At 49.3% G+C, this 25771-nt stretch overlaps 1 protein-coding gene across 1 annotated transcript in view; it reads left to right on the top strand.

Moving 5' to 3' along the window:
- Positions 1-733: 733 nt before the first annotated feature.
- TMEM211 (transmembrane protein 211) overlaps positions 734-25771 on the top strand; it is a 53949-nt gene continuing 28911 nt past the window's right edge. Inside the window, exons 1-2 of the mRNA XM_019471772.1 lie at positions 734-856; positions 1663-1819. Coding sequence (XP_019327317.1) covers positions 734-856; positions 1663-1819 — 280 coding nt within the window. The remainder of the gene's footprint in view (positions 857-1662; positions 1820-25771) is intronic.

Raw genomic sequence — 25771 nt, 5'->3', positions numbered from 1 at the left:
TGCCGCGGCGGTGGGCGGCCTGCGCCCCGGGGCTGCAGCCAGTCCAGCTGCAGTAAATAATGCAGGTAGATGTAGGGCAGTGCCAGACCCGTGGGGCAGCACCACTAGTGCTGGAGGGTCGGGAGGGGTTTTTTAGCTGCTTGGACCCCCCGTAGCCATCACAGGGTAAACCCAATTCCTCTTCCCCCACTCAGCCTGCCTGTGGTTCCTGCAGCGTAACTTGCATTTAGCAGACTATTTACTCCTGATTTGTAACCTCTTTGGTGAGGGGGAGCAAAGGGAAACATGTATTGGGTTTGTTCCTATAGTAACTGTGGTTGCCCAAAAGCTCAAATGTAGGGGGAAAAGTAAAAAAGGGAAATTGTGCATTTCTAACCAGAACATCTCAGTAGGGCAAGAAGGCTGGACAAGGGCGGGTGAAGGTGGGACCTGAGCTCCTTATGGCAGCTCCCGCACAGGTTATTAGGAGAATGGGGCTGAGACCTGTCTTACAGCTGTACTGCTTTAGGGAGCCAAGACACTGACATTACTGCAGGGTGACTCACCAAAGCCAGGAGCGTTTCGCAGAATTTGCCGTGAAATGACAGGACTTGATGTGGCTGCTGCAATGCCAGGACGGAGGTGCCCTCACGCTGTTTGAAGGCTGCCAGGAGCTGTGTGCTGGAGGAGAAGGCACCCATCATGGGTCCCCTCACCGCCCCTGGCCACACCGTGCCCCTGGCTGGGTTGGCACATGTCCCCACCGGTACAGGGACCACCTCACTGCCAGTACTATCCCGTTGGCAGAGGTGGAAATGCCACCTGCAATGAGGACAGAAACAGCAACAGTGCAGCAATCGCATACCCATACCCAAGGGCAAGCTGTTTTGCCATAAATTAACACTTTTCCCAGTTTTAGATGCTGATGCAGTTTGCACCTTCGGCCAGAATATTAAATAGCAAAACTGCTTCCACCCCGGCCAGGTGATGGCAGGGGGACAGGCTGCTGTGCTGGCCTCCCCATTCATTGCCCCTCTGCACTGCGCCAGCCCCCGGGGAAAATGCTGCCCACCAGGCACTCCTACAGTCTCTGGCACCCCAAAGCATCATCCCACAGCGTGAGGTGGGTTTGAGTAGCAGCTCCAAATGACCCAGTTTTGTTGCAAAAGAGGCTAAATCAAAGACATGGCCGCTGCAGGGAAAAGCCGGTGGGGCTGCTGGAGGTGAGCTGGGCTAGGGGGTGGGAGCAGCCTGCCGTGTTGGCAGAGGCTGGCTGCAATGAAACCTTTGCAGCAGCGGGTTCCCTGCTGTGGAGCATCATTGGCAAAATACCTTCTAATTGCCAAGCTTGCAGGGGAGGGCGCCCTCACGAGATATGTTTCAGCTCTCAGTGGAGGCACTGACACACGTCGCAGGCATCTAATGGCACTTGTATTAGTGATGTAGTCCTCCATGCATGTAATACATTTACTATTATCACCACAGCCCGAATACTAATAACCCCTGGGACCAGGTGACGGGTGAACCATGGGCTCAAGACTTAACAGTCAATTTAAGCAGCAGAAGGTAGAAGGGAAGGGGTGGGAGAAGCCGCCCATGACGGGGCCCCACTTCTCACTTCAAGAGGGGGAAGTTGTGGGGAGGTGTGGCGGGGACGGTGGTGGGGGACCACCTCGCTGACAGCCCTGTGTGTCCTTTCAGACGAGCGCCGTGCTGTGTGCGGGCGGCTGTGCCCTGCTGGCCCTCAGCTCGCTGCTGGCCATCGTCGCCATCCTGCTGCCTGGCGGAGCCTGCGAGAGGCGAGTCTGCACCCTGGCTGGCTACATGCAGACAGCGGCAGGCAAGTGACAGGGACTTTGCTCTTTGGGGTGGAAAGATGGGGTTTCCCCAGGGTGCTGCTTGGCCACAGCATCCTGGATCTCAGCAACAAGAGGCACTTGCAAACCCTAACCAACGCTGGGAGAAAAGAGAGCAGCCCTCTGCTTTAGCAATTGCCTCCTGTATCCATGCTTATAAAATCTATTAAAAATCCCCTCTGCCCAAATACGCAGGTCTGTGGCAGAGAGCCTGGGCTGCAGGTCCCGCTCACTGCCCCCTGCTCAGGCTCGTGTAGGGCAGGGGGCCGTGGCAAACAGTGGAGACCAGGCTGCCTGCTGGCAGGGTGCTGCTGCACCTCCTGGGTTCTAGTAGGTGCCTCCTGTGAAGTTTGCATTCCCATTTGGGCCATCTTTGCGGTTAAGCCCCTGGAGGGATTTCCCTCACTGAGCTTTACACCTGAGACAGGCCCACCCTGTCCCGCATCTCCCCCTGGCCTCCCTGGGCACCCTGCTTGATGCTGCATTCGCTTATATTTCCATTGCAATTGCTTATACTTCTGCCTTTGAGAAGTGCTAATGCAGAGGGGAGGAGGCAGGCAGCTGGGGAAAGTCTGTCCCCATCCTGTGCTCCCTGTGGAGGGACAAACCCCACCTGAGACCGGTCTCTACTACAGGGAGCCATGTCTCCGGGAGCTGAAGCGTTAGACTAAACTCCAACTGGACACGAGCTGTGACAGGAGATTAAACCGCCCATTCATGTCTGTGCCCAAGAATAAACTCCTTTCCTTAGAGAAATCCTTAGGGCCAGCCAGGCTTCGTTATCTGCCTGGCAGCATTCAAGGGGCTTTTGGGGGAAATCCTGTTATGCGCTCTCCTCACCAGGGCTCATCCCACGGGAGCCGATTTGGGAACAGATGGAGGGGTCTGGCCTATTAGCCACGACTGCTCCAGCTCAGCCAGGCTGTGGGTAGGCACAGGCAGCTGCATGCTCCCGTGCCCCATTGCTAGTGGCTGACGCATCACTTGGAGTCCACAATTTGGAGATTCCCATCACCCCTCTATGCCGGCTGGTGGCTGCGGCCAATGGGTCCCCTGGGTGCAGGACAGAGGCTGGAGGAGCCCCATGCCAGCAGGTCTCAGCCCCAGCCTGGGGATGGGGGGGCACCGTGGGGGGCGGCTCAGGGTGGCCTTGCAGGTGGTCTCCCATGCAGGGGATAAATGGGATGGAAAGGGGTAACGCTGCGTTACCTTTGCCCAGGGGGGTGGCACATCCCTGCTGCGTCTGGCTTTGCAACGAGAGACAAGCAGGTACAAAGCAAGGGATTAGGAAGAGTCCCTGGAAAGGAAACTGACTGTGGCTGTAGGCACAGGCAGCTGCATGCTCCCGTGCCCCATTGCTAGTGGCTGACGCATCACTTGGAGTCCACAATTTGGAGATTCCCATCACCCCTCTATGCCGGCTGGTGGCTGCGGCCAATGGGTCCCCTGGGTGCAGGACAGAGGCTGGAGGAGCCCCATGCCAGCAGGTCTCAGCCCCAGCCTGGGGATGGCGTGGGTCACTGGGGGGCGGCTCAGGGTGGCCTTGCAGGTGGTCTCCCATGCAGGGGATAAATGGGATGGAAAGGGGTAACGCTGCGTTACCTTTGCCCAGGGGGGTGGCACATCCCTGCTGCGTCTGGCTTTGCAACGAGAGACAAGCAGGTACAAAGCAAGGGATTAGGAAGAGTCCCTGGAAAGGAAACTGACTGTGGCAGATAAATACAAATGAGGCGCTCTGAGGGGTTTTGGTAATATTGAACAGGCTGTAAATAAATTGTAGGCTTTAAGCGTTATTGACAAATGAAAATTTACTGGGTACGTTCAAGCAAGCTAATGGGTTGCTTTAAACCCTGGCAGTGCCTTGCTAAGCATTTTGTATCGCGCTTTTTAATTTTGGTTCGCCGTGGATTAATTCCCATTCAGAGCAAGGCAGCCCTGAGTCAACAGAATTAAATGGTTTAATGTATTTGGATTCAGAAATGCTGCCCTCCCCTAATTTCTCTCCCTGTTCCCCCCCTTCCCCAGGAGGAAGCTCTTCATTAGGCATCAGCTGCAGCAGGTGACAGTAAGAGAAACTCCTCCCCCAAAATCACATTATCTCAGAGAAAAGCAGGGATTTCAAGGTAGATGAATTTATATGGGAGAGAAAGAAAGCAGAGCAAGCCCATGAGGTTTGGTAGAGCAGCTTTCTGATGGGGAGGGGGTGCAGCTCTGTCAGGGGAACCCCTAGAAAACCACCACGAGAAGGTGGCAGAGCCATGAGAGGGACGAGGGGGCCATGTTTCTCCCAAACCCCAGGTTTCCCTGAAGCACAGCAGGTCCCACAGGCACCTTCCTTCTGCCTGTCCTGACATTTTCCCCCTGAAATCAGAATTTTGCTCCCATTTTCCCATCCCACAAAAACAACTTGAGGTATTCTGCAGAGCACCAAAGGCACAAGTAAATATGCTTAATACTATAAAACATTGAATCAGGCAATCTAATTTCCTAATAAAGAGCCAGGTGCATTCAGCCAGGAGCATGAAACATGCCATAAAGTGCATGAGCAGAGGCACTGGCAGAGCCAGAATCAACCCCCACAGGCTCTGCACCATATCAGACATGCCCTGACACTCACATAAATCCAGGTGCAGAGGCCAAACTGAACCACACAAGACCCAATCCTGAGAGCAGCCCCACAGCAAGGGGCAGTCAGGCTCAAGCTATGTCTTTAACACTTTCCTGCTATTTTTTAGAGATCCAAGCTGTGTCTTTTTGAGCCCCAGAAGGAAGGAAATTAGAAGTCTCATGCAGATAGAGCAGAGCTTTAATTGCAGACACAGACATGCCATCAGGGTTCAGAGCTGGGCTAATTGCCACCATACATTGGAACACATGATTCCTGATGCCTGGCATCCACCCCTTAGAAAAAAGACAACATATCCACACAAATGACAAGAGGATGATCCCTAATGAAAGGGTAAATGAGCAGCAGAGCAACAGGGAAAGGAGGAAGGATAAAAGACAGAACATTTGCTCAGCTCTTACACCCTACAAGCAAAGTCAAAGCTGCCCCAGAAAGATTAGAGATGGGGCTCACTCCCTAAGCGTAGTGCCAGCTCACTAAAATTAAATATCTGCTATGATACCTCCTCCCAAGCCTGCATAGCAGCACCACCAGAGAGGCTAGGATAGCCAAGCTGGCCCCATTTATGTGTGGCTCAGCAGGGCGGCCCCAACCCCCAGCTGCAGCCCATCGCTGCTGATGGAGAGGGGCCCTGGGGCTAACCCCAGGAACAGGGGAGTGCAAATGGGTGCACAGCTGAAATCCTGCCACAGTCATTTTTCAGCAAAAGTCTCTTTGCTGGCATTTTAAAGATAGGAGTTAATTCTGGGGAGAAATGTCTCCTGCCGTATGGGGCTGTGGGGGAAGGGCAGGGGATGTTCTTCAGGGCTGGCTGTGCCTGTACAACCTCTCTGGTGGCTTCCAGGTGCTGTGGCAGGGGGCTGGGGTTTATAGCTGGACATTACAGATTGCCTCTGCAAAGCTCTCAGACCAGTTTTTGAGCAACTGCCAGTGGTGAAGCTGCTGGAAGGAGCATGGGGCCACCACAGTGTCTCAGGCACCGGCTTACCAGTCAGTGATGCCCTGGGGAGCCCCGAGGCCCCGCTCCGAGCTGTTGCAGCCCACACAGTCCCCAGCAGTGCCACTGCATTAGGGGAGTGTCCTGAAGGCCAGGGGTGCCAAGCGCCAAAGCAGCCTCTGCTGGGTTTCCAGCATGGACTGTGTCTGCTCCCCGGCCCGAGAGCATCTGCTCTCCCATGGGAATGGCCTTTCCAAGGGAGTGAGGCTCGCTACCGGTGGAAACTGAGATTTGAGCCGAGGCTGAGTAAACCCCATCAAACAGCAAATCTGGGCAGCTTTCTGCTTTTGGGGCTTGTGGGACTAAGGGAAGGATTATGGGTCTGCTGTTGGATTAAGCTGCTGGCAACCGCGCTCTGGCACCAAAGCAGATTGCATCTGCTGCTTAGGAAAAGCAACAAGTCTTCGTAGGCGGGCAGCAGGGACTAGCAGCTTCCCTCCACAGCTCCTTTTGCTACCCTAAAAGCCTCAATAAAAACCAGGACTGTGTTGCTTTTTGGAAGCTTTTCACCATGCCCTTTTCAGGCAAAGGGCTCTTGCTTTGCAGGCGAGTGCTGGCCGATCCATTGGTGGTTAGTAACTGGATGCACCCCCAGCCGCCCATGGCTGCTGGTCCTTTCCCTGGTCTCCAAGACGCGCCTGCGAAACGGCCTGGCAGGAGGAGGCTGCAGAGCTTTGCACCTCAGCGAGGGCACAGGCACAGTCAAGCGTGAGGGAAGCCTTCGGGGAGAGGTTTGCTTTCACCCCACGCTGCTCTCTGTCTAATCCTACCACCATCAACTCTGAAGACAGCTGAAGACAAGCCCAGTGCTGAGGGCAAATGATCCTGACCTGCCTGTGCCTTTCTAAGGCTCTTTTGGTTTCAAAGAGCAATTTCCCAGCGTCGCTACGACAGAATCAGAACAGTCATAAGACTCCAGCAAGACAGGCAGAAACCCCCAGTTATGCAATTCCCTTACTTAGCCGCACTTTAATCCCAAGTTTCATGGTAGTCCCAAGAGCTTCTTCCTGCAAAATTTGATTGCATTCTGCAGCCAAGGTCCCTCTTGCTGGCAGAAGCAGCACGGTGGCATTACAGAGCTGGTCTCAGCTTTTGGTTAGTTAAGCAGCAAAGCAAAATGCAGGAGACCTTGTGCTTTTTTAAGTACCCTGTGACTACTTAAGACACTGATCATCAGGTAAGAACACATAAAGAGGGAGAATCGTTCCTTTTCAGATCAGTGTGAATCTTTTAAATGCATCACATCCCAAGGACTGAAAAGCAACCCAGGTTAAAATGGGCTGTGCCATTCCCCTGGGAGTGCTGCAGGACGGGTGGGAGGTTTGCCCCAGCCTTGAGATGCAGGCACATGCTGGGGGGCAGCACGGAGGCGGCAGGTCCCTGGCCAGGAGGCTGGCCCAGTGCCTGTGTCACAGTGTTATTTAGAAAGGCAGCGTGTGGTCACTGCCCCCATTGTGCCTCCCATCCTGCCCTGCATCTCAGCCCACGTTTGGGATCGATGGTGCCCTGTTTCTCCCAGCTTGCGCAGGCTCTGAATGGCAAACAGCACCATCATCCACATCTGCATTGATTCCTCAGACTAATATTGATTAGCCTGGTGACATATAGGTGATGTGTAATTAGTAACTTACATGAAAATAGCACCAAGAGGGTGTACAACCAAGCTGCCTGGGTACTCAGACCTTTGCTAGCATCTCCATGGTGGCAGCAAACAGAGGGGTCGTAGCTGCCTGGTAATTGCTGATGTGCTATTAAAACCACTGTGAAAGTCTCCCCTTCCCTGCTGCCATCACTACTGTGCGAGGTGGTTTTGGAGTGCTGCCTGACGGGGTCTCTGATGACAGGGCACCAGTGGAGCTGTTGCCACGAATCAGGAAAGAGCTGCTCCTCCTGCCTCCCTGTGTTTTGCTCTGTAGCTCAAGTGCTGCATTTTTAGGGCCAAAAGATGCTGTGAGCTGACAGAGCTTCGCATATGTCAGTGCGCATCGCCAGTCTGCATCCGCAGCAGTTGCCTGTGAGGTCTTGGATCCCTCCTGTCCTGCCCCTAAGAAATCATGGTTGAAATAATGGCCTGGGGAAGGCACTCTGCCAAATAACACCTTCCAATGCACTAAAGGACTTGTGGCACCGGCAGCTGTTGGGGATGCTGGGGAGCCATGTCCGAGGACGTTGCAGGGGCCACTGGACAGTGGGGACATGCCTACTGCTTGTGGGGTGTGGGCAGTGTCACAGCACAGCTCCTGCAGCACCTCTTTGAGGAGACATAAATGGAGCAGATATCTGCCCAAGGCAGGGGACAGTTTGGGGTTGGGTGGCCAATGCTGTGACTGATGCTAAAAATGTTCAGGGCCAGCTGAGGAGACGAGGGTCTGAGCCAGTCCCAGACCGTGCAGCCTTTCCCACCCCCTCCACACAGCCCAGGCCGGGGGCTGACCCGCAGCCGGTTTCCTGATGGGCGTTTTCATGGCCGCCGCGCCCGGGAGCCCCATCCTGTTGACACCGAGGGTTGTTTGTCAGAAGGCAGCCCTGGGATTTGGAAGAGGAACTTGGCAGCAGCGGCAGGGGGGGACCAGTGCCCTGTTGTCCAGGCATTGATTTGATTTAAAATTACCCAAAGCTTCCCCCATCCCTGTTTTAAAAATAGCGTCTTGGCTTTTATTGCAGAGCCCATGTGGTCTCTCCTCTTGTGGGGCTTGAAAAATGTGCTCAGACCTGATGCAGTGACATTGCTGGCTGTGTTCGATCACCAGAGCAGCACTAAAAAAATGTTGCCATAAAGCTGTTTCCAGCCATTCACAAAAGGTCCCCCAAAACTGGAAGATTTGGCTAAGCAAGAGGAGAAGTGCCAAAAATAAAGCAAAATCCAGCGTTGATGCAAGGTGCTGGGGCATGAAAGTAAAAAACAGCAGCATAAAACCTGAGCCCGGAGATGGGTCCAGCTCCTGAGTCGCAAGGGCAGCTCTTCTGTTTTCCCCTTGTCTTTCTCTGGAAAGAGCAATGCTCCCATCACAGCTGGGAGTAATTGCATGATCCTCGCCACTGCTCAGGTCCTCAGCCATCTTCATGAGCCCGGAGATGGGTCCAGCTCCTGAGTCGCAAGGGCAGCTCTTCTGTTTTCCCCTTGTCTTTCTCTGGAAAGAGCAATGCTCCCATCACAGCTGGGAGTAATTGCATGATCCTCGCCACTGCTCAGGTCCTCATTGCCATCTTCACCCCCCTCCCCTCCACATTTCACATCTCATCCTTGCAATAGAGACAGCAACCAACAATGTTGGAAGCCCTTGTTCCTTCCCCAGTGCAAGGCTTTTTCCCCCTGCTTTCTTTAATTACATTAGCAAAGTTGAAAAACTGCCTTTGGCACATTATTATTCAGTCAGTGAACTCTCACTAATTCCTGACACAACTAATAAATATCTGATGGTAGGAGCCCGCTGCCAGGGCGCTGGAGAGGGGGCTCTGTTGCAGCCCAGACCGAGAGGTGCTTCGCTCCAGCGCCAATATTGCTTACGCCTGACTTACGTGTGCTCTCATTTTTTTCACTCACACTGATGCAAATCCTCTTTTGCTGCATTTTTTGCCAATCTGCTCCAGAATTCAGCTCAGTGAAAGCCGTCATCATCCTGGGCCTTGGGCTGGTGTGTCTTGGAGCAGGGACTGCTCTGAACCCTGCGGAGATGCTGGGCATCAGCGCCAAAGCCCAGATGATGTTATATCACCAGTCTCCGCATGTTTAAGAATTTGATGAACTCCCATGTTAAAACCAATAATTGACTTCTTTTCCGTCTACTTTCCAACTGGGAGGTGTCACCTGGGAGGATGTAGCAGGGGAGCAAAATGAACTTGCCAGATCCACAGATCGACAGGCATGAAAGTGGAACAACAAACATCGACTCAACTTCAGCCTTTCACCGGAGGAAATTTTTACTTCTGCTGAAACAGTAATTTCTCCATGCTCACTTCAGTGCATACATTCAAGTGACAGATCATCTTGGTTCGAGAGCCATTTTGTGATTTTACTTCCAAAACCTAAAATCTTCAGCGGAGAGCCAGACCATTAAACTTAGCAGTAAAAGGGAGAGGGGCTGGCAGCTTTCCTAACGGCCAGGCTTCCTGCCACAGGTTAAGCGTAGATTAGCCTTCCCCAGGGTTTAAGCTCATTTCATACAAGGTGCAGAGCTGCTGAAGGAGAAGGGGCCAGATCCTGGCTGCACTGTACAGCAGCTGAGCCACGCTTCAGCCTCGGTGAGGGAAGCTAGGGATTAATTTCCATCTGAAAGTTTTCTTTCTTCTGCTTAGTTCTCAAACTATGGTTTGATTTTCTCCAGGTACAGTTTTGCCGTTTGGCACAAACCTGCTGACTTGGTGGCTTTGCCCTCCCTTCAGGCCGGGGACACGGCAGTAGCAGTGTGCCTGGGCTAATGCCGGGAGCAGCATATTTCTCAGTAGCCTCATTTAGAGAATAAACCAGCCATGTCCTTTCATTGGTTTCTTGGAGAGGGGCAATACATTTCCAGTGGCATCAGTGACAGAAGCAATATCCTTTCATTGCTATCATTGGAAAAGAGCAGTTTTATGCTGCAAGAAAGAACTAGGTCACTTGTACAAAACATATTTTCTGTTCCCTTAAACCTGGGGAAATCCTTGTTGTATTAATATGTGGCTGAATTGCTTCTCTTTCAACAGTTCTCCTAGGGATTTGAGTTTAGACTAGTTATTGCACTTGGATGCAGTAACAGTCCATAAAAAGTATATTTTGCAAATAATAACAGTGCTTTGTAATAAATGGGAACAACAAATAACAAGTGCCACTGGGGCTCCAAAGCTGCTGCCTCCGAGGAAATACCAGCCAGCCCCAAGGACCCCAGCACCATGCCAGAGCCACGTGTTTTAGATGGGAAAACCCATACTTCAGTTTTAGAGGGAATTTGTTTTCCTTTGCCTGTGACTCTCCGTTCAGTTTGCAGGCAGTTGTTCCTTCTTCTATGACACAGGATGTTTACTCTCATTCTAACATTTTCAAGGTACCAGTGTGGGGCTCAAGTGTGTTATCGGAGGGCTCTTCAAGCCATACCTTTCCAAGCAGGCTCCCTCACATGAGTTTTTGGGGAGGGATGGCTTTGATTATGGTCCACCTTTCATGGAGCTTAACCGTGCTTGTTGGTTGTTGCAGGAGACAACCACTGCATGAGAGGGTCCTTCTTCCCTTGCAAGTTCAGGTTGCTGGTAGCACAGCCGGGACATCATAAACAGGATCCTGCAAAGCTTCAGAGCATCTATCATTTAATAGCTGTCACTAGTGGCTGCCCAGCCTGCTTGTTGCATGCCCACAGTGCTGCGAAGCAGCATGTCTCCTTATCTCCTTGCTATGTGATTATGTGCTTCGGCTGACGTTTCTCTTCATAAACGGTTTGACTTTTCCCTTTTTCCCCCCTGGCTTGGCTCATGTTTGTATCTCCTGTTGCTGGGAAGATGGAGACAGACCCTTGCAAACCCCCTCCAGGGCCACCTGAATATCCTCCCTTGCTGTGGGGAATGGAGCTCCTACCTGAATTTCAAGCATCCTGAAGCAATTGTATAGAGGTCGCATCATCTTTACTGACGCATCCATCTGGACTGAGTGTGTAGTGTGTAACACAGAGAGAAAAAAAACTTCCCCATCCTCTCTGATGCTAACAGGGAGCTCAGGACTGTCATGGGCAGTTTGCTGTTCAGTCTGCTCAAGAGAAGGATGCGTGCACTTCAGGGAAATTGGTCAACCCCAGTGTCCAGCCCTCTCTTTCTGTCAATGTTGGAAGTTTTTGGCCTGTTATGATGTGCTAAAGCAATATTAGCAGCACGGAAGACAGTCTCTGGCCTTGGTGTCAGACATAAATGTTTGCTGGACTTGTTGGATCCTGGCTGTAATTTAAAAGGCATCTGAACGTGGGGACAAGGACCTGTCAAGACACAGAGCAGAACAGTACATAGCAATGAGAGCAGCACGTACACCCACCTGCCAGCAACAACATGCTGCCCTGAAACCTGAAGGTTGATATCAGTTTAGGGTGAAGCAGTGAGCACCCAAATGCCTCAAAATCTGTTTTCCTGAGATTAGATGAAGCTCACGCTATCTGTAGATCCGCCTGGGAAGTCATTACAGGGCCTTGCTGCTGTTGTGCAGCGGAGATGTGTTGGCCTAGCCTTGGCAAGCAAGGTGATAAATCTGGGCTGCAGCTGTTCTCTGTCCTTTGTGTCGCAAATTGCCCAGGCAGTTAAAAACGGCTGTGTTCATGCATCAGCCAGTCCTGCTTTAAGAGAAGGCATGCACAGAGATAGGGTTTCCCTGAGAAAGGAGCTATGAAGGTCTGACAGAATGGGTCTTTCCAACACCTACAGCCCTGGCTGACCAGCAGGGTCCCGGCTGCCTGGGTCAGACCCTTTGGTGGGATGCAGGGTGTTTCAGTCCTGCTTTGCTTGCTCTAGATGAGCAAACATTTGGCTTCAGCATCCTGAATAACTGGCAGGCGGTGCTGTGTGATCTGGGCTGCTGGGTGAGCTGGGGAGCCAGCCCTGAGAGCGGACATGTGAGCAGTGGCTCTGGGCCAGGTCCCGCTTCCTTTTTGCACAGTCTGATAATGCAGGTAGTCTGGCGGAGGTCTCCGTCCTTGTGTGGGCACGTAGCACAGCTCCCAAGTGAGTGCTGGTTCGGAAATGTTTTGCTCTGCCTTCCTGTCTGAATCTATGCTGAGTTGTATTTCTTTGCTGGTAAGGAACAGATCTGCTAGGAGGAGAAATTTACCCCGCACCAAGTGTAAACACAGATGGAAACATGGTGAAGCCCTTTTCAAAATCAAGGGAATAAATCTGTTTGAAAGACTGAACATCTGGGGCAGTGAAAGAGCAGGTGGAGAACTAACCCAAGAAAGGACAGTGGTGCTAAGAGATGGTTGTCTGGGGAGAGGGCACAAACTGTAGGATAATGAAGCGTCCAAAGTGGGGAAATTACCCCAAAGACCGGCAGAAGGCTCCAGCAAGATTACCTTTTTGGATCTTTTAAAGGCTCCTTTATTTTTTGGGTCTTCTGAGTTGCATCCCAAGCACTTTAGATGGAGCAAGTTGGTAGGCTTTTCCCCTGTACTAATCTCATCTGACCTTTCTAAGGCAGCACGTGAGGGATCCAGCCCTGTGTCTCCTCCAGCTGCTGGATTTTGCTCCCTGGTTAGGCAGCAATCGCTGTGCTGCAGAAGCTGCTCTGTGCATTGCCCTGGAAGGGCAGAAGCAGATCTGGCATGTTCACGCCACTGGGAATCGGCTTCATGCTGATGGTTTGGTCAGCTCTCCTGGTCCAAGCCAGAGCATTTTCTATGTGCCACAATAAAAGCACTCCTGGACAAAGGCCCTGGTCCTGCAGGGCTTTATTCACTTGCCTAACCAAAAAGCTAAAAATATGGATAAGCCTTGGGTGGCTGAGAAAATGTTAAATCGTGTTCCCCTCCCAGCCGTAACCTTGGCAGAAGCACAGCTCTGGCTGCTAAAGCCCATAAAATGAACAGACCCTGTTGTTCCTGATAGGGGTATAAAAATATAATTACTTGAAGAGTGACTTATGATTCAGTGAAACAAGGATCTTCTCCTTTTTGATTGAATTACGCAGTGGTATTCCTAGAAGACTGGAAGCAGATGGCGAGCTCTGGCCAGGCATTTAACAGCCTGAGTTACTGTGTGGAGGGGGTGGATCTGAGCGAGGCTGCAACATGCTGCTCCTGCCTTTCCGCTTGCCTTGGGCCACCATCATCTGGAAGCAGATGGCGAGCTCTGGCCAGGCGTTTAACAGCCTGCGTTACTGCGTTACTGTGTGGAGGGGATGGAGCTGAGCGAGGCTGCAACATGCTGCTCCTGCCTTTCCGCTTGCCTTGGGCCACCATCATGGTGTATTCCCTGGGAAAGCAGAGGCTGGAGGATGGGGCAGGATGGTTTGCAGCAATGGATGGAGATGCAGAGCACGTCCAGTAGCAGAGGGCTTGTTTTGCAGCAGCAGCATGCAGCTCAGGTGGCAGCAAAGAAAGGCAAAAATTTTGTTTCTGCAAACCCAGTGCTGCTTTGGTCCCAGGTAGGCACATTGTGATAGCAATCCCAGTGTGTGTTGTGTCAGGATCCCATGGACCTGGGAGGTGGCAAACTGCCCTCCTGTCATGCAGGAGAACTCCCCATCCCTCCGGGCCCGGAGGAGGACACGGTCCCCTGGGCTGGGGTGGAACGAACATCGCCGTGTAATTTCTGCCTTGCTGCTCCTCCTGCCCCCATATATCTTGAGCATGTCAATAAAATCAAACAGACTGTTAGCAGCACGTCATGTTATCAGCTGTGGATGTGTGTGCTGTGCATTAGGCATCCATGCAGCCTGCATTTTATGAAGTGAGCTGCTCATTCGACTGCTGGGGTTGCAGCAATTATCACATCCCCTCACAGCTGGGTGATACTATGGCTTTTATGAGCTACCCTAAATCAAAGGCCCTTTCTTTTAAAGATAAATTAACAATTCTCTCCCTTTCTTTTTTTTTTACTGGCGTAACAGCCAGCTGACTACTAGGTGAGACACAAATCGTGTTGCTGAGTTGTGCCTACTGCATTGTCTTTTTTGATTATTTTTATCAAATAAGCAAATGTTCTTTTGGAGCGCTGAAGTCCTTACGAGGGAGACTCATTTTCTGCTACTGTGATCTCTTTGTCGCGAGTGAGTGATGTATGAAAAGGAATAGCAAATAGCTGTTTACAGCAAGAAAAGTCACAGAACAGCCCACTTTAATTTCTGCTATCTGTCGGAGACTGTTGTCAGTGATGGTCAAAATTAATTAAGCAGGAAGGAAGAGAGCAGGGAGGCAGTGTGCATCCAGTTCTGACATTGAAATATTAATGGTGAGCTAATCAAGAAAGAGTATCTATGAATATCTAATCAGCTTACAGTTTGCATTTTTACTGATGCTGTGAACTTCTGGGCAACAGCCCTTTACAGGAGGTGTCGGGAGCAGAGGTAGGCTGCCTGATCGCTCTATCTGGGAGTAAATAAAGAGCGCATGCCTGTGTCAGGGGCTGAGGCATGTTTGCCTTTTGCACCTCACAGCTTTGCTGCCACTGGATGCTGCTGTATCCTTCCCACTGGATACTGCAGCCGGGTCAGAGTGTCCAGCCCTTGGCATCCCTGGTGCTGTGTTCCTTCCTCCCCAATGCTAGAGGGCCCTTGGAGGGCTCAGCTCCTCCAGGATGGAGCTGCAGCATCTGTCCACATACAGGCCTTGGGCAAAAGCTCAAAACAGCGTAGCCTTGAACGCAGGACCTTGCCCTTTCGCTCTATGCCTGGTGCAAGGCACTCCACGGGAGGCAGCAGGCTGTGTTCCTGTCTCTCCTGCCAGTGCGTGACTGGTGTTTCCAAGTCGACTTTCCAAGCTCTTTGGGGAAACATAAGGTGATGGTTGTGCCACAGGGCCAGGGTGCGCTGCAGACCCCCCATGCCCAGCAGCTGCTCCAGGTACACTGGCCGCAGTGGGGGCTCAGCCGCTTTCGCTGACCCACCGCACAAGCAGTGGAAAATAGGAGGAAACAATCCTGTGGCGAAGCTGGGCTGATTCTAATCAAAGTCACAAAAGTAAATGTCACCTTTGGGTGCCAGAAGGAGTCAAGCGGCGTTTCTCCCTTCAACATCAGCGTAATGAGGGCTGTGGCTTTGGAGATTTGTATGCTGGTGTTTCTGCAAACAGTTCCCTCCTCTAAGGTCTTGGAAATTGGATTTAGCAGGACTGAGCAGTTTGTATGCAGCCGATAGCAGCAGGACTGATAAGCAGAAACCTGTTTACACACTTACTCATATCTAATGCTACAACTGGGCAGGGGTTGTCCTGGATTTTTTTTTTTTTTTTTTTTTTTTTTAATGCTGTCAAATGTAATCCATGTGGCTGAATGTCTTGTTGCTGCTTAACAGGGAGAAATCTGAACTGGGCAGTTTCAATGGGTAACAAACGTGAAAATAACTTCATGTGAAGCAAAAGGATAAAGGTAATAAGTAAATCTTAAATGATAATAAGGAAGAATTGAGTGGCAATCAGTAAGGAATAGCATACCTACACTCTCCTGTGCGAGGTGGTATTTCACATATTGCCAAGTTAGTAGGAACTGGACACAACCCCAAATGCAGAAAGGAAAGAGTCCTGGCGTGTCGCTCTCACAGCAATGGGGACTTTCTGGGAAAGGAAAATGGAAAGCAGATGGTATCAGTTAAGAATAGCAGGAAGGTACCAGGGATGTCCAGGGAGGTGGTGGAGCCCAGTGGCTGCATCCATCCCCTGTGGTCTGCGGGAGTGAGAAACCCCCTTGCTGCAGGGGTGTGGGTGCCACGATGCCCAGCTCCAGTTCCTGGGGGCTGACGGTGGAGTGAGCAGCAGGGATTTCTCCAGGAGGAGCACTCTGAAATGTGCTTCTCTCTGTTGCTCCAATATAACCCAAATCTGTCAGCCTTTAGGGCTTGCTGTGAAGGTCATCTGTGAGCAAGGCTAATTATTTCAAGCAAAGCAGCAGGCTAATGCCACTAACCTGCTCCTGGGAACTGAGCTCTGCCCTGTGCCTTGGCTGTGTAGCTGCACACAAGCTGCAGGGAATTACGGATGCACGGGGGTGTACCTTAAGCCCACAGATATAAACAGATCCTACGGCATGTACCTTGAGCACAGAGAGGGAAACACACATTTTTCATAGCTGATTCATTCAGTTGTCGTGAAAACGCTATTCAAGCCAAAAGGTAGTATCTCTTCTTTCCGCCGTTTAGTTTTCTTTAATCTGCTCTTGACATTTATTGAAAGAAGTGTTTTATGCACATCAAAGCCAAAGATTTCAAAACGTCACATGAAAAAAAAAATTAAGGTCAATCCAAGGGAGGCTATGGTAGCAAACATGAGATGAAAGACTCTAGTTTCCACAAGGAAGGTCTGTGCAAAACGAGAGGTCACGCTGATCTGTGGTCCGAGGGCACTTCATTTGCACCTCTGACACTAGCTGCAAGTGGTGGGCTTTGTATGTTGTGACACCTTCAGCAATTTAAGCAAGGCTGTCCTTAATATGAACGGGTTTAAAAGTAAAAGATGCCTTAATAACATGACTTTTCAGGAGTCTCTTCATGTGGGCCTCTTCATGTTTCCCATAGCTCTGCCCAATGTCGGCCCAACTTGCTTTGCCTGGGGCAGTGCTCACAGGGCTGCAGGCAAAGCTGAGCCATCTTTTGCATTCACTCTCCGTAAGTGAGTGTTGCTGCTTCTCACACGATTAAATGAGCCAAAGCACTTGACAAACTGAACGAGCTGCTGAAAGTGAATCCAGTGGAGGGGCCAATCCTGCAAGATGCTTCCTGATGCGTTAAGCATCCCAAATGCCAAAACTGAAGAAGGAGAAATGTAAAAGATCCCCAGAAAACTACTGCTCTGAGTTCATTTTACATGGGTAGCAGTAACAAGCTGACACAGTTTAATTTATAGCTCAGTTGTACACTGATTGCAAAGTACACATTTCCAGCTAGCAATCATTAGTAAAGCACTTTCCCACTGGTTCTCTTGGCATATAAAAGAAATTTCTCCCTTCCTGACATTTAAAAAAATCCTAATAAGTTATACACTCCATGACTTTATAGCATTTTTAATATTTAAAAGAAGGCTAGAATCTATAACCTCAACCTTTAACAAATGTACAGTAACGCGATAAAAAATTTGCCTCGAACAGCTGCTATCTTGGTACCAACTGGCACAAAGAGGAGGGAAGTAATTGGCTTGTTTTCAGATAATTACCATAATTGTAGTGACACCATTTGGATCACATCTAACTGCGTTCCTGCTGCAAGTTGGATAATTTAGTAATTGGCAGAATTTAGACTGACAGTAAAGGTAAAGTCAGCGTACGGTGAGGAAATGAGTAGGCACCTCCCTGCATTGCTGGTACAGGCTCTGCTGCTCTTGCTGTGAAGTTTAGCAAAATCTTCAGATTTTGCTGCTTTTCTTAAGCCCTGTGACTAGTTCACATCTTTGCTCCTTTTCTGATGCTTGACCTGATGAGATGACCTTTTGAACCTTTTGATTTGAGATAAATCACTTCGGTTCAGTCCTACCCAAATTACTACTTTGTGCACTGAGTATTTTTAGCTGTCCTAGTTCTGCTGGGGGCTTGTCAGAGCTCTGCACTGAAAGTGGATTAAACCGCAGTCAGGTGCTTACAGGCAGCAGCCAAATGCCTTTCCCGGAGGTTGAACCCAGATCCCCTGGAGCAGGGCTCATTCCCCTGGCCGAGCCCTGCCAAGCTGCAGGGGTGGTGGGGAGCAGAGCGTGTCGGGCTCGGCATGACACACTGGAGGGAACTTGTCCCCATTGTGCCTTCTCGTGCTTGGTGCTTGTGGCCAGCGTGAAGGGGACTCGGCATCTCCTGTGTCTCCAGTTCTGACAGCTGCCCAGCCAGAGTCCCAGGAGAAGGGGGGCTGCAAGGTAAGGCTAGGAGGTGGCTGAGGCTACCAGGAAAAGACAAGAAGGTTTTATCAGAGGTCAGCTGGGCATTTTTGCCAGGGACTGGCAAAACGGAGCAGAGCACTCAGCTGCTGCCTCACAGGGTTGGTATGGGTACTGAGAGCTTTCCTGCAGTGCCTGCCCATGGCCTTGCCCTGCCTCCATTTCTGCTTTGCAGTGCAGAGGTAAAGACACCTGACAGCAATGCTGACAGTGCCCAAGGAGAGGGGTCTGCTGGAGCTTCTCCAGTCCCCAAATGAGAGAGACTCTTAGGGCACATTTGCTTATTTTGCTTCATGTCCCTGCTGTTTCCTGTGGCTCTTCTGCTTTCCCTGGGCTGAACCCAGACACCTCTTATCAGATGACAGAGAGGTCAAGGAGGCTGTGCTGGACCTGCAGGGCGAGCAGAGTTGATGCCCATTGCTAGGGGGCAGAGTGCTTCCCACCTGTACCAGTTGCTGGCAGAGCTGTGCTCTGCCATGATTCAGGCTGAACCAGGCCATCCATCCCACATGTATTTTTGACATGCCCCAATGGGTGAGGCAACTGCTGATGCACTAGCTGTAGGTCTCCGATGCAGCCCATGCCTGGGGGGCTGGGGGATGCTCAGCTCATCACATGCTGGGGAGGACTTTGGCACAGAGCAGGCAAAGTGCTGATCTCTGTAATAAACCTGTCTGCTGAGATGAGGTTGACAGCTCCATCCGAGTCTCCAGTACCTGGGCACACATGCAACTCTTGCACAGGAGGGAAGGGAAGGCAGATGACTAAAAAGCAAATCCTGTCTCTGTTTCCCCAGGTGCTCAGGGGGATGGTCTCTGGTGTAATGGTGGGAAGAAGTTGGAGTGTGTGCTGGACCAGGTTTGCGATGCTGGAGCTATGTGCCTGGGAGCGGCTCGCTGATCCCCACACATCTCATTTCCCTGCCCCTCGCACAGAAACTGCAGGGTAACCGTTTCCTTGCAGCATTCCCTCCCCCTCTGTGATTTATTGCTGCCAGGAGGCTGTGCATGTGGAGGTGGCATAAATCTCACCCAAAAGAGAGAGAAGGAGGAAATTTGCATTCGCTCCCTCGCTGGCATATTGAATGCAGCTTTCCAGTTCACTGCTGAAACGCTGAGCAGGGCCCAGGCAGAAGGCTGAGGCACTTCCCTCAGTATAAAACAGGGCCAGCACCAGGGACTTCCATCCCTGCCGGAGGAGGCTCCCATGGCCAGCGAGGAGCAGCTCCCCTACTCAACCCAATTACCTCTAGATTAATTTCAATCCACTTCTATTTATATTCCATGGTATCACCCTACATAATTCTGTAGTGTTTGCAGGCTTCAAGTATTCACTGTCCTCCCCTCTACTGACCTGCCAACAACCACAAACCCTTTAAATAGTTTTTACTCATTCAGACCTTCTGATGCTCCTAGTCACTTCTGCTGTGTCTCACCCACCTCCCTCCAAGTTGCTTACATCCTCCTCCTCCTCCTGTGCAATGCCTCCCTGGGCTGACAGTGTGCTGGAGTTAAAATCCTGCAAGCTGCTACTGGAAAGGAGACTACAGAAAGCAATTAGGGGGATTATAGACAGACCATGGTCATGCTGCTGCAGTGGGTCTGGATGTCCTGTCACGAGCAGCCAGCCCAGACTAAGAGGCTTTCAAATAACAGAGCGTGAGCAAAGAGAAAAGCCTGGCAATTGTTGCCTCTGGGATTACATTTTAACTGGAAGTCCATCAGTGTTTTCCTATGTCAACAGTAAACTGGATACAAGGCAAACCACGAAATGCGAGAGAGCAAGGAGAAAGAAGGGTGGATACAACACATCAATCAGAGGCAAAAGTTGAGGGCAGTCTGCAAACCTCTGCTTCTGCACGGGCTGACGGCTGTAAATAGCATATTGAAGCAATGGAGGAAGTAAGGAATTAATTACAGTTCTGAGACCCAATCCCACTTCCAGCCACAGGCAGCATTTATTAAGATCTCGCTGAGGCGGGAAAGATTGAACAAGAGACTCAGGGGACTACGAAGGGGAAAAGAATTAATCATTTTGTCTCAGGAGGCTGGAGAAGCCAGATTAAATAAAAACTGGAAGTGAAATGGAGGGGGGAACAAGGTGGTTGGAAACCTGGACCTATTTAAAGGAGAAACTCTGGAGTCACAGGTGGGAGGAGTCCCAGGGACTCTGGTCCCCCACTACAGAAGCCAGGGAGCTTTGGGGAGAAAGGTTGAAAGTTTGCCTTGACTTCTTTAATAGGTTTAGAAATGTCACGTTTAGGCCTCTTGCTTCCCTTGCCTGGCTGAAGGAGGCCACGCAAGGTGGCCCCAGCTCTCCCACCTCTGATCCTTGCTCCAGTGCATCACTAAAGTGCCCAGGTCCCCCAGCGTCACTGGGACCTGAGAGCCGTTCCCCAGCCTGCTGAAATTCCCTGGTAGCCAAGGGGGGGGCCAGGAAGGGAAGCTGAACCCAGCTGAACGAATATATGTCCAAATCCCACATGTCCCACAACCAACACCCTAAAAGGAAAATCTTTGTCCCTGCCTGTTGTCAGCCCAGTGTTTTCCATCACAATAACATTCAATTATTTCTCTTCTAAAGTGTACAACATTTTGTTCCCTCTTTTGTGTTGTTGCTTTTCTGCCTGTCCCCCTGGGAAAGGTCACTGGGCTTCCACATTCCTTCTGTGTAATGAGCTGTGACAAATGCTGCCGATGGTGACCAGTGCTGGGGTCAAAGAGTTTTAGTGGGCGTTGAACACCAACGTCATGGGGAGGGAGCCTGTCCCCAGCTTGCGAATGGGTGTCCCATTGCCAAGCTCCTTCCCCTCCACGCAGCTCAGTGGCAGAAACTTCATGGAAACCAGATCAGAGACTTCTGTCTTATTCTTCCCTTCTGAAAACTCCAAGCCTGATACACAGCCATAAATAAAAACTTCCCACGTAATCAAAGTAAACACTTTCTCCTCCTTAATAAGTTTTTGTCTTCAGGAAACAGGAAAGCATTCCTATTTTTCTGGCATATCCAGAAATAGGCTCTTTTGAGAAAGTCCTTAAGGAAATGCAAAGTGCATATCCCAGAGGAGTGTTTCTTCAAACCCCAACAGCATTGATTCAGAAGAGAGACACCACAGCCCTCCTTGTTGCTGGCTGCAACAGAAACGCTTTCCAATAAAACTGATATTTAGAAAGTTCCTGACTTTATCATATCTGTCTCTTTTGCAGAAGTATGGCTCTGTGCCTATTTTTTTAGCAAGCTTCCAGGTTACTGGAAATTACTGGTTATAGTAAAGCACAGAAAACAGCAAAGCAGGTTGCAAGAAAAAGAGGCTATATTAACAGCTGTGTTTGGTAATAACCCTTAGGATATCAGAAAGCTTCATAGCAGGATTTTTTTTCCCCTGTGTTATGCCAAAGAACAGTCAAAATAAAGGTATGTTCTGCTGATTCTATAGTGGTATTTCCTAGCAAAACCACTAAATACTGTTTGGTATGTTAGCTGGAGTTTAATATGCATGAATGATGGTAGGGAGGGATATGCACTGCAAATTTTTATCCCAGACCTTCAAAACCAGGAATACCTATAAAGATATCTCTCATTCCCCTGCCAGTGGAATACTATGTTGTTCAGCATTTTTTTAGTGCATTTATTTATCCAGTCTGGTTTTAAATATATCAATATGCCGAAGGACAAAGTGGTTTTCACAAACTGAGGCTACCAAGGCATGAACACCATCCTAAACACCATATAAAATGTGGGGCACTAAAGACTCTCTCAGGGAAAACCCAATACACTGCTGCATTATGATTTTCATCATGAGAATCACTGCAAAAAATAAATCATATTGTGCTTCTCATGTTTTGGGTATTTCAAGCAAGAAAGATAAGGAAAAGTAGCCGTCAATTAAGAAAATGAGACTGCCTTCTCTGTAGGATCTGGAACAACTTTAACAAATTGTTGAAGGTCACTAACTCATCTCGTGGATGTAAAATAATGAAAGCATCCAAAAGATGATTTCATGAGATGTGAATCACTATATTATAGCTAATGGTTTTTGAAACCTGGCACTTGAAAGCTGTATGTGCACGTAACGCATCTCTACCATCCTAACTCCCTGATACCCAACAGTGGTACAGCAGGGACTAACCTGGTCACTCTGACCCTGAGCACTAACACTTGGCTGAGTGGTGTCAGCCCCTTCCCCTCCAGCCAGAACTGACCTCAGATTTAAGGTGAATGAACCACCAAGCCACAGCTGCAGGCAAGACTTCCAAAAAAAAAAAAAAAAAAAGTACGTTTCCCAACACATGCATTATTTTTCAAACAGAAACCAGCCAAAGAACAGAATGTGAAACTGGCACAGAAATATATTCTCCTTCAGAAGACTAATGAAAAGGATGTTCGCTTGGGGGTACAGATAAGACAGGAAATTATTTATGTTTTCTTTATTACTAGATTGGAGGTAGAACCTGAAAGCTGGAGGTAGAAGAGCCTCCCTGAACCACCTCTGCTTTCCAGGGTCCAGCAAGGCCCGAATTTCAATCTTTGGGGTGTACAGACCCAATTGCACCTATCTGCATTTTTTGCAGTTGGTGCTGCCCAATGATACCTCACATGTACACTGAGATGACCATTAACCAACCAAGAAAAGACAAAAATCTTCCTGTCACTTTCCAGTCAGGCTTTTCAAACATGGTGGTGAAAGACACTATGCATCTCACTTTAATGCCCCTAGGGTTTATTGATGGATCCCAAAATTAGATCAGCAGACCCAGGCAGGCTCAGAAGTCTAGCTAGGCTTGTTACTTTAATGAAACGCTAATTGCTGCTTCTGCAGTCTAAAAAAGTGCCTTCGGTCCTGCAGCAGCTTCAGTTAAGCAGTGTTAATTGCCAAAGCTAATTATGTTGCTGTTGCTCCTAGATACTGGTTCTGGTTAGGTCTATAAACAATAAAACCAGTAGCCAAGCTGCTGTAGCTTAGCTGATGTGACCTGTGCAAGGCTGCAGCTCTGTACGGCACCAGCTGAAGGAATCTCTTTGCTCTTGATGCTTTCTGTGCACAACAAGGCATGGGCCAGGTGCTTTGCAGGGAATAGGGGCTACATCCCGAGCTGATGCCTCCCACTCCGCACAGGACAGGACCAGGGAGGTGACAATTTCTAGACAAGAGACCTTGTAGCAAATCTTCTTGCTAAAGTTTTTAGGACTTCAGTTTTGACAGAAAATACTGAAAAAAAGCTTGCCTTTCCTCTGTTCCATAGGTGCAAATTTTATTCATCTCTTTAAACAGCTATCCTAAAAAGGGCTAAAATGTCTTCTGTGTTGCAGTTAGTAGAAAGCAAGAAGCAAACAGAAGATTTTGGGTTCCCCTTCCCCAAGGGAAAAAAACCCCAAAATTCCAAACACCTTTTTGGTCGTACACCACATGCTTGTTTCATCGACGAAATTCCCAGCTAAAAAGGTGCATTACACCAATTAAACCACCAGAACTTTCTAAGATATTTCTGAAAAACAAGCTTACTGTTAGGATAAAATATTTACTGGTTAGAACAGCCTCGTATAATTGCTCCAAAGGGGTTACGCTTTGCCAGGCCTCTTGGAAACCACTGCTTTGGGACTGGAGGCAGAAGCAGCCCTGAGTTGGCAGCTGTGTTGCCATTGCAAAAAACAGCATGAATCTTCACCAGAACGCCAGCAGCTCGGAGCCGACGGCCAAACAGGAGCAGCCTGGGAGGGCCACGAGGAAGTAAATTTCTCTTGAGCTTGGCCATGCTGCCTTACAGCTCTCCTCCATGGTGCAGGAGAGGAGCAAAACAAAGAGGGCAATGCTACAGGCTATTATTCTGGAGAGGACTTTTCAGAATCCTGCTTAGGGAACATGCGGTAAAATAGATTTTATCTCAGATCCAATTAACAGCTGAGTTACGGGACTCAAGTGAAATAAAGGGCAGTGAATCTCCAAGACTCTATTTACATGATTTATTAGAATATGTCTGTCTACAGGAGCGGGCAGCAGCCATTATGTTTAATTTATGAGGACACGAGGGGGAAAGGGCTCAGCTACCAAGCTGTTGGGGGGTTCCTACCCCAGTAGTGCAAAAATTCTTATCCCACAACAAAGGCACTAACAGCCCCCCTTGCACCAGTATTGCTGGCTGTTCACAGGACTAAATGGCACGTCAGCCACGGCTTGCCAACTGGGCTTGGCAGAACTGCTGGTGGAAAAGCACCGTTCATTTCCCCTGACTGGTTTCAAGGTTTACGCGGAGGGAAGAGCCAAAGCTTAGAGATCCAGAGGGAAAAGATAGGTCAATTCCCAGCCTTGCAGCTTAACTACCAGCAAGGGGCAATGCACATAGTGGGAGTTTTTGCAGCAAGCATGAAGAAGGTGAAACATGAGGCCTCTCATCTCTGTTTCTAAAACTTCCCATTTTAAGCATCTTCCAGGCCAGAAAAAGATATTTGAGCTGGCAGCCTTGGAAGAGCTCCAAGCTGATGTTTGTGTGTTTGTAGAGGAAGCACGGAAGGATTTTCAGTGACAGATGAAATCTGCAGTCCTTCTAACACACCAGTTAAAGTGATTTTTGCCTCTTGAAAGCCAAACTATCAGGTTTCTATCAAAGAGATGATTGATACCAGGAAACTAAGTATTGTGAGAAAAATAAAGAGTGTCCATAGTTTTCTCACATTGCAATCAGTATTCATATAAAATAGCTGCTTTCCCTGTCTTGTGTAGCAATGCACAGTAGTCAGACCAGCTGCTGTTTAGTTTTTTTTTTTTTTTCCCCAGAAGTGGCTGATGTACAGTGGTAGGAAAATACAACCACAAATAATGTGACTGTCTATAACTGGCTGTTCTCAAGAAAAGTGTTTTGTTTTTTTAAACATTTCAATGTTGTTCTGAATATCTGTTAAGATGAGAGGCTCTGATGTCCTGTTGTATCACTATCACAAAATTGGGTGCTCCAGAGGGAAGGAGCCTAATTAGGTTTATTATTTATTGCTAGAGCAGCCTTCAATTTGGCAAATCCCCTCCCAGCAAGACTGTGTTCAGTTCCAGCATATGTTGTTTGGATCTGTAATTTGAACTTAAAAGCTAAAAGTACTTTTTTTCTAATGGGTAGATGTAAGCTTTCTTCCAAATCTCTACAGGAGGTGGAAGGCTCTCCCAGGGGGGATTGCCTTTTTCTGTTAAGTGTTTCTCTAATGGGTTCAGTGGGAAGCAGTACTGACACACAGCAGAAGGATCAGAAATCAGCCTTACAGTCGCAATTTAAAGCTTCTGTTCCCAACCAACTTCTCAGCTTCTCTGTTCACCTCATTCACTCAGTCTGATCTCTCATAAGAAAACCAGGGACCTCTCTTGCTTGTTTCCAAAAGCTGACTTAAATAACATTTTTTAATGCCCATAAATAGAGTTAAAATATAATTTGCAGAGTAAGAGCCATCCATTAGAAACCAGGTTGCTACATTTAGTTTTCTACTGTCAGATAGAGCCAGGGATGCTGACAGACTACTTGTAAGCTGAACTTCAAATGGGACCAAGTTTTAACAGAGTCATTTGTGCATCTTGCTACCTAAGATGCAGCCATAGAAGTATCTCCAAGCTTTGGTATTCCTGAGTGACTGCTAGCGCAGCTCTCAGAGGCACCTGCAACACGACACAATAAGACAACTGAGCCGTATGGGGAGTTCTAGGCAATTGCTCTTGCTGTGAAAGATGTCATCATCTCTCATGTCCCAATTTAGGGAGCACAAGAGAAATAGCAGAAAACATGTTTTTAAATGAAGGGCAAGAAAAACGTTACATAAATGCATC

The sequence above is a fragment of the Aptenodytes forsteri genome, unplaced genomic scaffold (assembly GCF_000699145.1).
Source record: "Aptenodytes forsteri isolate BGI_AS27 unplaced genomic scaffold, ASM69914v1 Scaffold66, whole genome shotgun sequence".
NCBI classification, from domain to species: domain Eukaryota; kingdom Metazoa; phylum Chordata; class Aves; order Sphenisciformes; family Spheniscidae; genus Aptenodytes; species Aptenodytes forsteri.
The sequence above is the reverse complement of the archived record's forward strand: the minus strand, read 5'-3'. Positions and strand labels throughout refer to the sequence as shown.